Here is a 13317-nt window from a genome sequence, read left to right as displayed (position 1 = left end):
TCCACCGTCTGATTGGGTATAATTAAAATTTTTAAAAGTCTATGTCGGTAAATTCATATACCATTTTTATGTGGACGACATTTTCTCCGTACACTTTGTTCTGCTGTCATATGATTTCAACCCTACTTTTCTTCCACGTGTCCTTGTCCCACCATATTATATTAATTCCGCGCACCCTATCAGTTTCAAATATAATTTGGCTATATTGAACAAATTGACTTGAGATTAATGGGTGCTCGTCTTGTTTTATAGCTAGACACATCAGTGTTTATATACACATCTACATCATCAAGCGGAACAACTTGAACTAGGGGGCCAATCCAATTCCAACGAGGAAAAGCTAATCCACTGCAATGCCCTAGCTTGCATTGTTTAGCATGGCATAACAATTTACACATGGATCGACGACATAAATCAAAGAAGCCTAATGATAAGAAAGAAACGCTGGTACATATCGGTCCTGGATAAATGACCAACAAAATATCTTTTGGAAGTACATATGGTCAAATCAAATGTACAGTTATGGCTTTGTGGGCGCGTTAGATGTAAACCACGTAACCATTTGAGGTTGTTACGGTACAATTATTAAAGCATGACTGAGATCTAAGCGACCCAATTAATTCAAGATTGCAGCTAGTGGTCACATTTCAGGAGAACTGGTCACGTTGATATCATCGATGCTCCTATATGAAGACCGGAAGCTCAACTTGTTGACATCCCCCACTAAAGTAATGACAAGTGTGACATTCATGAGATCTAAACTAGGGCCGTCCACAAAAGTAATGATAAGTGTGTCATTTATGAAATCTAAACTAGAGCTGTCACTCGGTCGGTTCAAATCAGTTATAGGCCTTATCAATTTCAAAACTAAAAATTTTGATTTCTCCTACCAACCAAAATTTTTGGTATGTACGAAAACCATACAAACTTTTTCCGTAATATTTGATTTCGTTTTTATCAATTTCGATTACTAAAAATTCAGTTTACCAAATCTAAAATATCAATTAGTATTTGGTCGGTTCGATAATTACCAAACCAAATTGCAACCCTAAATCCTTAATCTAAACCAACAAGAAACCACATGAGCTGTATGTCAATTGTTATTAGGACTTTTTTTTGTATTGAATCCAGATCAAATAATTAGGTTAATCAGGTTTAACTGAGAGTTAACCACCCCATAAGATTAAATGTTCAATTCCTTTATATATTTATATAACGGCATACTATGAATATAAAACCTTACCGTTCAAGGCCCCCCACCTTGGAACTTCTATTTTCTTGTAGCTAGCGGCCAGTTGCTGTCACAACCTTTCTTACATAACTTGAGGATATCTGTTCTATACCTAATAAAAGAGAACGAAATGCCATTTCAATAATAAGCCATATTATCATGAATGCTTTAGCAACAAATGTATAGAAATATTGGATTACCAATTTAAAGTCTAACAATGTGATCCAGCAATACCAAAAGCTTTCACAACAATAACAGTTCCCTAGTTGACACTTACATTTCGCATACCCAAAAATGAAAACAAAATACATACACACACACCATTTTCATTTGCGGACCACAAAAAGTACTTTTAAAAAAAAATCAAATAACAGGGGGGGGGGGGGGAGAAGCGGGGACTAAAACCTTACCCCAGGTACAAAAGAGAAATAGAAGATGGAATAACCACATCCCAACCTCTACTGAAAATCTCAAAGCTAATACAAAAAAGAGAGAGAGAGAGCAGAAGAAGGCCATAACTTGATCAAGACGACCAAAAGAAGAACAGCTGAACAATGCATCCAATTTGCATTCTTGGAGAGCTCCTTCAAAGGATTTGAAAGAAAATTTCTTCCAATTTAAAAAACCGGTTGTAACTTAAACGATGGAATCGTCCCTGACAGTATATACAAAACGATCGATTTGAAAACGCTGAGAACTGAAATGTCACGATGTATATATATTTTATATAAATGTCAAAGTGATGGAAAAGAGTATTAACCTGGCCTCACTGAGCTGTTCGACAAGAGCAGAAAACCAAGCAAGTCCAAGAGGACAAAAAGTACAGAACTCCACGTAAAATTAATTAAAACGCAATTGATCCGTTTAATATTTTCCAGAGTTTGGCAGCTCTAACCCTTCTAATATATTCCAGAGTTTGGCAGCTCTAACCCTTTTTAATATTTTCGTGACTTTGGCTGCTGGCTTCCATAGTTCCATTGCATGACTGATGCTGTGGCTTTTGTTTGCTGGCGTCTGCCAGCCGCTTTTGTAATGCATCATATGGTTGTTTACACTCCATCATCCGTCTGAATATGCATCAAAGCATTACCCTATGCACTTGGAATAATACATTTCATGCTTGCTCAAACTCTCCAGACAATTCCTCTAACAAAGTCTGATATTCAGGACTGAGGGGTTTTGACTGGATCACGTTGCAGGAAATAACATTAGACAACCAACTAAACTACACAATGAAATCCTTCCTGCAAAAGTGAATAACCAATATAAAAGGAGCAGGCATAAGACCAATACAAACAATTAGGTAACATATGCATCGAAAATTCAAAGTAGAAATGAACATAGAATTAATACAGATTAATTACATATATAACTCCAATCAAATATGCAACTATAATGTTTAAAGGGTTATAATAATTCCTTTTTGTAGTGTCTTCATTTGCCTACTATGATTTCAACAGATCGCTATACATTTCCGCATCAAATATTGGTCTCCTCTTCTACCATTTTAAACTACCAATTCAACAGATGCACAGTGTTTACCTTGAACAAAATGCTTTAGTATATGCACCAAACAAAAGTTCATCACCTTCCAAGAGAGAGATATCAACTGAAATGAGCATCATTCACAATCGAGTCATAGGATATATGATATATATAGGTCTTGCATTTTGGAGAAGCGTCCACGCATGGAGCAACAGAGTATAATCTATCATTGCTCCCAACATTTTAAGACCCATATTTTGTAGTGAAATCCAGTAGTACTCAAAATGCAGAGATACCTAGACAATATTAAATACAAAATTTAGGCGTTGTTAATTAATAAGATTTTGGCTGAAGGAATTGTAACATTGAAAAACTTTGATGTACCATGCATTAAAAATATAAAAAAAAATTACAATTAACCAGCAGCAATACAGAACCACATTTGTTGGTCATGAATTCAAACTAAAGAGAATCATCCACAATGTAAAACAGCATGGCTCGGATATTAAACCTTTCGGATATTAATCTGGTATATGTAAAGGTGAAGATGAACCACGAATATTAGGTATTATACAAAAGAGAGCATTGTCACAGTCGCATCAATAACTCAACTCTTCAATACCTTAAGCTGAAATTTAGAAAATTTATACTTGTACACTAAGGAACACATCAACACAATATTCGTAAAATCAATTAACATATCACACCCATTTCTATCATACACCTCAGCCAAATAGCTTTGTAAAGAATCTTCAGCTATATATTCATTCGATTCTTTGTTGAACATTGTTCTTTCCTAATGCTTCAAAGACCATCAAATTGTGATTCAGACAGTATATGATACAGATAATATAAGAAACTAAATTTTATGGATAAAAGATAAGAAACTCTTTGGAGCTCTTCCTAAAAATTTTTGTTTTCCTTTGTTTGCATCTCCTATGCATGGATATATGAAAGGACTCTTTGGAGCTTTTCCTTCTTGTGTCAATTATGATTGAATTTCTTGCAAAAATAATTCGTGTAGAGAAGCTTAAAAGATGTACAACTCTAATAGTTGGCTGAAAGCTTAAAAGTGATCTCCAAGAGCTATTTCCTAATGTTTTGATTTTTTTTCTTCTTTTTTATTTTTTATTTTTTTATATTAAAACCTAGCCTCTGAGAAAGTTGACTCGTAACCTTTTCAGAACTGTAAGACAATGATCCAAACAGACATAGTTTACATATAAGAACTATTCTTCAGCATATCTTTCTTCAACCTAGCTCTTAGACTAGATATTATTATCTAAGTTCATTACATAACTTCAGCTGTAACTGATAAAAAAGAAACTTCAGAGGCAAGTTACTCACCCTCCTAGTCATGCCCGTGAATTTGGTTCCCAATTTAAGACATACATACAACGATGTAACATTGTGTCTTGATATAATTCCACCTTATTCACTAATTAATAGTGATGCCATATATCCCTCCCTGTTTTAGAGACAGCGAGGAAGCCTGAAAGTTAGACAATGCAGATTGTTAAGAAAATTTGATTTAGTTTAATATTTATATTGTGATGTCAATTATGCTTATTATCAAAATTTTATCGTTTAAAGATATTCATTTAAGTTTTGGGTAAAAGTTCAACTTCAATCCTAATTGAACAATATAAATATATATGCTTTTGACCATAAGTATAATATAGTGACAAAAGACATATACAACAGGGATAATCATACATTCATACCAATCTAAATCCCAAGTTTTGTGCAAACCACATATAGATTTATTAGCTTTCGGTCAGATAATTTATAAGCTTCAACGATCTTAGTTAAACCCCAGAAATTAAAGGTTTTAAACATAAAAAAGAAACAAACATGCCTGAATGACGTTTTCTGTTATATGAAAGCACTCAAGGAATAAAGCTCACCCAAGTTTGAGAGATAAGGTGTTGTCAGAGGAGTCATCCTCAAGGGAAGAAGTTGAAGAACCAGTACCGTAGTAGCCGGTGGAACTTGTGGCAAATTCCGATGCCATACCTTCTTCTTCATCAGTTGAGATCTGCGACTCCAAAGCAACACCACTAGCTCTATTTCCATCTCCATTGAATAGCATCCCTAACTGTATGTAATCAATGCAAAAATGTTCATCCGGTTATATATAAGGATCCATAGCCCTAACTGATATATAATGTACAGAATGATCAAGTTGAACCTTATTTACCCTCTGCTTTAATTGGTTGTTTGCTTCTGTCAACTCGGCTCCCTGAATTATGTAGAAAAGTTTGGCAAAATAATTGGAAGAAATAAATGTGGGACATGCATTTTTACAAGAAAGACCCAATGATATAGGAAAGCCAACTAATACTCTAGCCAAACCCATGCCAAAACTCTAGAACCTCATAATATCTCTTACACTTAAACAGTTATATATGTTTTGAACTTATAAATATATATGGTACATCTATCACTGGCATTATGGATTAATTGATTGAGCTCTTGCTAACCTTTGTTTCAAGTGCCAGAATCTGACTCATAATACTTTCATCCTGAAATGAATGGAAAATTTCAATTAGATATTAATTTATGGACATTCACATACATTTAACTATATAAACCAAAAATATGGGTCTATATATTATCAGGTCTTGAGAAATGAATATCTAATTTGTCAACATAAACCTTAGCTTGAAGTACACGGCTGAGTCCTCCTTCAATCCTATTCTCCAATCTCTGCATCTCATCTATAGTCAGCTCTTCTAGATCCTGCCCCTCCATCTGCCTGTTACAGAACGCATACAATCCATGGTATTCTAGCAGATTTCGTCTGAGCAACCATCATACAAATTGTTAAAATTAGTTAATTAATTACCTTAGCTCGAGGATCTTGTCAGCAAGTTCCTTATTCAACCTCATGCACTCATCATTCTCCAGCTAAAATGAGAAGTGGAATCGTGATTTGAATAATCTAATCTAATTCTCTAACATGAAATGCTTAGCAATTGACATACTGAAAATATTTGATTACTTTAAACAAATATGATCCACCTAAAAAGATAATACCTATATTATATTTTTCTATTACCATATATAGTAACACATTTTGAAGCTCAAAAAATAGACCTAAAGATATTTAACTGAGTACGTTAAATGGAATATTGAATGTACCTGGAGCTCAGGATGTGGCTGCTGGTCCCCCTCTTCCACATCTTCAGTGTGCAGCTTGTACCTTGCAATGACATCCTTCGTACTTCACAATACACAAGTAATGAAATAAGGTACAATTCAAGTTTCCATACTACACAAGATAGGATATGGCTAGTTTGGTTGATTTTCTTTTCAAGTCTGAACCAGTTTCTAGGGAAAAAAATATTTCTGCATATTGATAATCTGGAGCCATTACCCTTAACTAATGAACTGCAAACTTCTTGGAACCTTTGAAATTTCCAATATATCAAATTTCAGGAGGAAGTCCAGACTATATTAAGGAGACTTTACTGAAGCAGTGATATCATTTGCAAGGGAGGGAGGCCCAAAATCTTTTATATCTTTTATCCCTCCATTTAGTCAGACAAATAAAAATATCTTTGTACTTTTATATGCATATATGCATCTATTATTAAAATAATTAATAAATGATTATGTCATGCAGTGATTAATATGCACCTGCATGAAAACTTGGACAAGGATGCATGAGGTCAAATCCTAGAATATCATCCATGAGACCATTCATCATGGGATGCTAAGATGTTTGGAATTTATGAGACATATCTAAAGTGAATGAGACCCTCAAAGCAACTGAGTAGTAGTGATTGGTGGGGCTCCTAAATCTGAGTTTTCAACATCTCATTACCTCATTCCACTATGAGGTGAGGTCATGTGATAGTGGGTAAAGCTATGGTATGTTAACATTTCTTATACATCAACTATTTTTACCACTTTGATGACTCATTTTACCATTTTAAGGACTCATTTTACCATTTGAGGACTCACGTGGTAACTAAAAAAATTTACCACCTTAATGACTCATGTTACCACTTTGAGGACTAATATTACGATTTTGAGGACTCACTTTACCACTTTAAGACAATTGTATGCATGTCATACGTTAACACATTGTAGAATTTCCCTGTGATAGTTTAGCAGTATTTTCCTGCTATTTTAAATTCTGTTGGAAGAACTTATTATTTTTCTCTGAATTTGTTTTTGGTGTGATATGTTTCTCTACATTGAAATCTACAAATACAGTTTTCTGAGAGCATCTTCAACATTGCTTTCTATCTTTCAGCCAAATTAATTTGCAAGCTAGCTACTTTTTATAAACATCAGCCAAATTTTTTATTTTTTATTTTTTTTTTAGAAAATACAAGTACTGATTTTAAATACCTCTTCTTGATATTATGTTTAGTGCAATTTTAGTTAATCTGTTTTTGTATAGTTTTCATCGACATTTGATTTTCTTGATATTTTCATTGGAAGTTTTGTTATTTGGGTCCTCCAATTTCCACAGTACTCAATAATCTGGTTATTGCTTAGAACTCTTAGCTTGAAGTTACATTATCTCTTTTTATACACCAAATACAAAACCAATACTAATTGGCACCACTAAAGTCCCTCTCTTTTTCTTAACATAGATTTTAACCAAAGGACATAGTATTTAAGTTGACAGATCCACTAAAGTGAGCTTAAATCCACTTTAATTGCTTTGGATGGTTAAGTTGATCCATGAAACTTTCTTTGGCTACAAGCAGAGCTGATCACAGTCTCTTCAGCAGCAAAGAAAAGGTAAGTTTGACTTCTCTAATTATCTAGATAAAGAATATTGTTGTAAACTTGTAACCTGGATGATAGGAAAGAAAACTAGGAGCTGAAAGCCGATCTATCATTTTGAGCTCGAATCGAAAATCAGGGTGGAATGTAAATACTTTCTTGATATTACAGGAGCCATGGTGGTTTTCATATCCTACTAAGAAATATGCCTTCTACATAAACTGATGTGCTTGCATGTATGTATGCAGAAGACAAAACAGAATTACAAATTGGATGAGTACAATGATAAAAATGCCTTGCCAATAAAGAAAGATATAAAAGGTTAGTTGAGACACTGACATATCTATGACAGAGTTTGCCAGGTCATTTTATACAGGCTCCAAGTAAAGCTAAGGTCAGCTCAAAATAGCAGTACACCTATTCCTGAAGTAAGGTATTAGGAATCATCCCCTAAAAGAGAATGGTTAGAGCTTTGACGAATATCCAGCAAAACGAATATCCAGCCTATTTTGCATCTGTCTACCCCTAAGTGGTGATTCTTAGTAAGTCAGTAAGTCTCTCTCTCTCTAAGTGTCAACTAAGGCTGGCGCATGCCTACTTCATAAAGGATGGAAAACTCACATAAAATGCCGTCTTAGGCCCCTGGCACCTCCTCGCGTGCTAGCATAAGATATAACTCCTACAGATACTAAAAGACTCTCTTTAAGGCTTTTCACTCCTATTGTTAGAGACTCTTTCCTTCCAACATCCTTCTAGCAAAGGTAGCTAGGATTTAAAGACATGGAGGAAGGTGCTGTACTATTGATCAAGTAGCAATTGTAGTCTCGGATTTCTTGTAGCTTTGTAGACTTTTTAATGCAACCATCTCATATTTCTGGCCGGCCACATGGTTTCATCCAATACCAAGTGATCAGGGTCCTAGGAAGCAGATACGAACAAAGAGAAAGATCATTGCTAACAACGATAGCTGGCCGTTGAAATGGCGAGGGAGAGTGTACACTTAAATGGAGCTAACATTGGCCCTTTTTGAATCTACTAAGATAATTGCTAGGCAGTGAATGCTGGGGATCGAGAAGTGGAAAGAGAACTTGGGAATGAGCTATTGTACTTGCCGACTTTGTTTTCACAGGAATCTTCTGAAATGACAAAACGTCTGCCAATGCCTATTAAGATGTCTGTTGGGTTAATGATAATATCTGTGGTGCTATTGTAGCAGTAACGTTATCTCCTCGTACTCTAAAAAAACGCTATTGCTCTATTGCGAGACTACTATATACTGAAGATGATTACTCTTAGCATGACAACTCTTATTTTTTTAAAAGCTGGCCTCAGAAGAAGAAAGAAGAGAAATATAAGCAACAATTTTCCCAGCTTTGTGATTATAAACCACAAGCTTTTTATTGCTATTAATTAAGTGTCAAATAATATTTCCTATTATTAATTCTAGTATAACTTCCTTTTTCCTTTTTTTTTTTTTTTTTTGTGGGTGCTGAATCAAGTACTTGCTTTTGTTCTATTTATAAGTATATGTTGCTGTTCCTATTTTGTTTTGTCCCATAAAAGTATGTAGTTGAATAATCGATTAAACCAATAAAGAGATCAGGCATCACATATAATTTGATTATGCACATAAAAATGAGACTTATTCTTTTACTAGAACACTTTTTCTTCTTTTTTTTTCGGTAAAGGTTACTGTAATGCTTTTCTTTCTAGTTTTACTATAAAACTTAGCTAGGGTCAGTTAAAGAGAAAACATACATGCAGCTCATTAATTCTTATTCCATGATTTACATTAAACATTACATTCTCACCATCCATGTATCTCTCATGCATGCACATGTTATGAGAGTTAGTTCTATCAGTTTGAATTTTTGCCAACAAAACCAATGCAGGACAAAAACAAGTTAAAAATGCATGCATGGGCATGATAGCTCCACCACTCATTGCATGCCCTACTTGAAGCATGGATGCACATCCAGCTGAATGTCTTCAAAAGCTTCTATATGTATTCGAACATATCATCAAATCATGCACTTTCCTAGTATGAAAAGTCAAATTATATGGCTCAAATAGATACCATGCTACCAGTAAACCAAACCACACACGGTTACAGATATTATCCTTCAGGTCAGGTCAGGAGATTGATCACAGATAACCACCTTTTTACCAAACCGTGAAAGGACAGGTGTAAACAATATGACAGACACAATGGCCTGAAGGGGAAATAACAAACCACACACGGTTACAGATATTATCCTTCAGGTCAGGTCAGGTCAGGTCAGGTCAGGTCAGGAGATTGAAAGGACAGGTGTAAACAATAAACATGAATTATGATACACTCAGATCTTTATGTATATCTCTTTATATATATAGTCTCGGACTAGGAATTAGCAAGCTCTTTTTCTTTTTATCCTTACCTTCTCCACGTACCTAAGAATATTTGATATGAAGTATCATTTTATTTTAGACAAGTGGTACGAAGTTTTGCATGTATGTTAATTTCCATGTAAAATGAGAGGCAACAGAACACCACGTGTTCTGTGGAAAAGCAAACGACTAGAATACTTGTCCTAATCAAAACAGTTCATCAATACGTGTTGCACCATACGACTGGAAACCATGCAAGATCTCGACACACACACTCTGTCTCGCGTAATTCTATGCCGGTAATATTTTTCAGGGAAGAAAAACCAAATAATCTGAAGAGGACGACGGTAGAGAAGTACCTGGAGCTGGAGGACTCGTAGAGCTTGCCAGTAGAAGAAAAGACGATGACAGCAACCTCAGCGTCGCAGAGAACTGATAATTCTCCGGCTTTCTTGAACAGCCCTTGTCTCCTCTTTGAAAACGTCACCTGCCTCGCCGGCAGGTTTTCTATCTTCTCAATCTTGATCTTATTCATAGCTAGCTAGCTGCTCGATCAGTTGCTTCATCAAAGATCCAAGTATCAAACCAACCGGTTGAAGAACTAATCATACACTCAATAATGGAAAAAAGGAATAATATATGGGTCATCGCCAATTTCAGAGAAAGATTTACTGAGTTAGAAACCCTAGCTAGTACCGAGATCCAAAAAAAAAACCCACGAATCATATAAACAAACATATTTTAGCTAACTCATGAACATCAAATAACAGATAAAGATCAGGATAACTACTGGGTTATCAATTTCTAATTTGTTTTTTTTTTTTTTTTTTTTGCTTACCTTACTTCGGTGGTGTAGAAACTGAAGCTTTGGGAGTTGACAGCAAGCAGAAATGAAGGTGAAAATATAAACGATTAAAAAAGGAAACGATTGCTTCCTCATATGGAAAAAAAAAAACGGGCAGCGCCGCAATCGGACGGTCAATAATGCAGGCAGGAGGGTTATAGATGTGATCTGCATCGTTCATTTCTGCCCCAGTTTAGGCTACAAAATATCTTTTTAAAGGTAGTCGGTTATAATTCACTGTGACCTGTTTACGTGGACGATGATTCTCCTTGCAGCAAGGTTCGCCAGCTGGCTCTCTCCCACCTTTATCTCCAATCCCACTTGGTGCTATTCTTAATTGTCACTCTAAGTCTCTAATCCATCCTAAACCGGATATTCTGGCATACGTAGCTGAGGTTCCATTTATAATTTTATATATTCAGCTCTCTTCTTAGGTCGCCCGGTTGTCCTTTCGTACATACTACAAGGCAATTCCTCGGGCGTGATGCCGTAGGTTTGTTTACTTTTACTTGTTATGTTTTATAAATTCATTGTATATTTACATTAATAGGCAGATAATTTCAATCAATAACAAACCCGTTGGGTTTGTTGCTCGCTAAGTTTTATATATTCATTGTATATTTATATTAACCGGCAAATAGTTTCAATCACACACCCAGACCCAAAACCGTCCTCTTCTCCTTTGCTCAATCACCAGTCTGCTGCAAATTGAAGTTGCTTCAAATTCTCTTAAGCAAAAAAACACTTGAACACAAAAAAGAGCAATTAGCACCACAAACCATTCTCAAGGAAAAAACAAAAATGAGAATAGTATCTGGTACAAAGCAAGTACCGTGCCAGAAATCCAAGGCTACAACCTACAGTTGAAATCCATTGTCCAAAAGTGAATTTTTTTTTTTTTTTTTTTTTTTGGAGAAAGTCCAAAAGTGAAATCTATCACCAAAAACCTATCCCTCGCTCCCATGTTCCATTATAACAACGATTACATAATACAACAGTATCCTGTAACGTTTCTAATTACAACATATTTTTTTTTTTTTAGCAAACCTCGACAGAGCGAGGGAAAAAGAAAAACGAGTACATCAAGACGGTGGAAGGGGAAGACAACAACCTAATTACAACATAGACTTGCTTTGGACTTTCTAATTACAACATATACTTGTAAGTCTACTTGCCACAATCAAATAAGAGATGCATTTAATAGTAAATCTATCAGTCTACTTGATAATCATATATCCTCAAATGATGAACTTGAATTCCAACCTTAAGTAATACATGATCAGCACCCGCATAAAGGCATTTGTGGTTGCACATCAGCGTCTTTTGGAATTTCCTTTCCTGACTGACAAAGAACAGAAAATAATGGCATGTTATCACAGAGGTAACTTTTCAAAATAAAGCCAGACCTCTGCCTCAAACCAAAACGTACTGATCCAGGCAGCCTCTCTTCCAAAATAAAGGAAAAAAACACGAACGCAAAACGTACCAAGCAGAGTTACCCGAAACGCAGGTCTTCTTCCTCCTCACAGAAAAACTCAATGACCCAGAATCACCTTCTTCTTCTTCCTCTTCCCGCCCCCCCCCCCCCCCCCGTTCACCATCCCAAATCTCTTCACATTCATCCACTCTTCACATGCACCAAATTCAAAAGCCATTATTTAGTATACAACGTAACCAGCCCAGCAAACTGAACTGATTTAACACCAACTTCAAGGCACAAAACTTGTACAAATGTTGCTAAATGTGAACGATAGCAGTGATTCTACATAACTTTGTGACACAGAATCGTATCCATTGATCTAGCTAACTCAAACACGCAATTCCTAAATTTTTATTTATTTATTTATTTATTTTGATAACTTGAAACACCCGGACAATAAAACCAAGGGGAAGAAGAACCCCCCCCTTGATCCAGAACAAACAAGAGCCAACTAAACTAAAGGTGGACCTCGAAAACCATCATACAACAAAATTTCTCGTAGACGTGATGAACCCAGTTGGAAGGACACTTGCCACTGTTAACTAACGAAGCAAAAATCAGAGCTCTGCAATTCACATACAACCCTAAACTTAATACAATTTTTCAACAATCTGAGCAACAAAACTCATAATGATGAAATTTTACACAAAACCCAATAATCGAATAGTCCCAGAAAGCCGAACCCAACAAAATTGACCGCAAATTTTACAAAAAGTTAGTTACCTTTTACATTCGAAGATTGAAACTCTGAAGGTGAAACCGAAATTCCCAAACTGAAATCGAGGGAGGAATCAAGGTCAAATCAGGAGACCGGGTTTCGGATGATGCCTCCAGGAAGCAAGTCGATTTTGTAATTTTCTGATTCAACTATCCGGAGAACCCAATCGATCAAGAAATCCTTTCCTCCTCTTAGACTTTCCCTTCAGTGAACCTTCTTCTTCTGCTGATTGGCACTGAAAGGTCCCCTCCCTGATTACATCTTTCTCCCTCCCGCCTATCGATCCTCCTTCTCGTTCCCTCACACTCTGTGCTCTGTGGGAAGCTGAGCAAAAGCCCCTCTCTCTCTCTCTCTCTCTGATTCACTGTCACTCTCAAAGTGAAAGTCAGGCAAAACAAAGAGGCAGTCAGGGGCAAAACAGTCAAAGCCCACAGTCAGGAGCCTTC

General features: G+C 35.8%; 1 protein-coding gene and 1 long non-coding RNA gene across 3 annotated transcripts; both read right to left on the bottom strand.

The window, feature by feature from the left end:
* Positions 1–1398: 1398 nt before the first annotated feature.
* Positions 1399–10824, bottom strand: LOC133742215 (MADS-box protein AGL24-like). 2 transcript variants are annotated; one of them, XM_062169891.1, is made up of 11 exons: positions 10668–10824; positions 10189–10389; positions 5861–5942; positions 5565–5626; positions 5375–5474; positions 5200–5241; positions 4908–4958; positions 4624–4814; positions 4064–4208; positions 1992–3012; positions 1399–1886 (listed from the first exon to the last, which is right to left on the bottom strand). In XM_062169891.1, exons 2-9 carry the CDS (start codon positions 10362–10364, stop codon positions 4190–4192), a joined length of 723 nt encoding a protein of 240 aa, XP_062025875.1. In that variant the 5' UTR covers positions 10365–10389; positions 10668–10824; the 3' UTR covers positions 1399–1886; positions 1992–3012; positions 4064–4189. The 2 variants fall into 2 exon arrangements, with proteins under 2 accessions (XP_062025875.1, XP_062025876.1); XM_062169892.1 differs by having other exon boundaries at positions 1992–2475.
* Positions 10825–11607: 783 nt separating this feature from the next.
* LOC133742217 (uncharacterized) lies at positions 11608–13298 on the bottom strand. The gene is made up of 3 exons (XR_009862431.1): positions 12877–13298; positions 12160–12300; positions 11608–12015 (listed from the first exon to the last, which is right to left on the bottom strand). It is a non-coding gene; the product is annotated as an uncharacterized LOC133742217 (long non-coding RNA).
* Between the last annotated feature and the right edge of the window lie 19 nt (positions 13299–13317).

Source organism: Rosa rugosa, chromosome 4 (assembly GCF_958449725.1).
Source record: "Rosa rugosa chromosome 4, drRosRugo1.1, whole genome shotgun sequence".
Taxonomy (NCBI): Eukaryota; Viridiplantae; Streptophyta; class Magnoliopsida; order Rosales; family Rosaceae; genus Rosa; species Rosa rugosa.
This window is presented reverse-complemented; position numbering and strand designations above follow the sequence as displayed.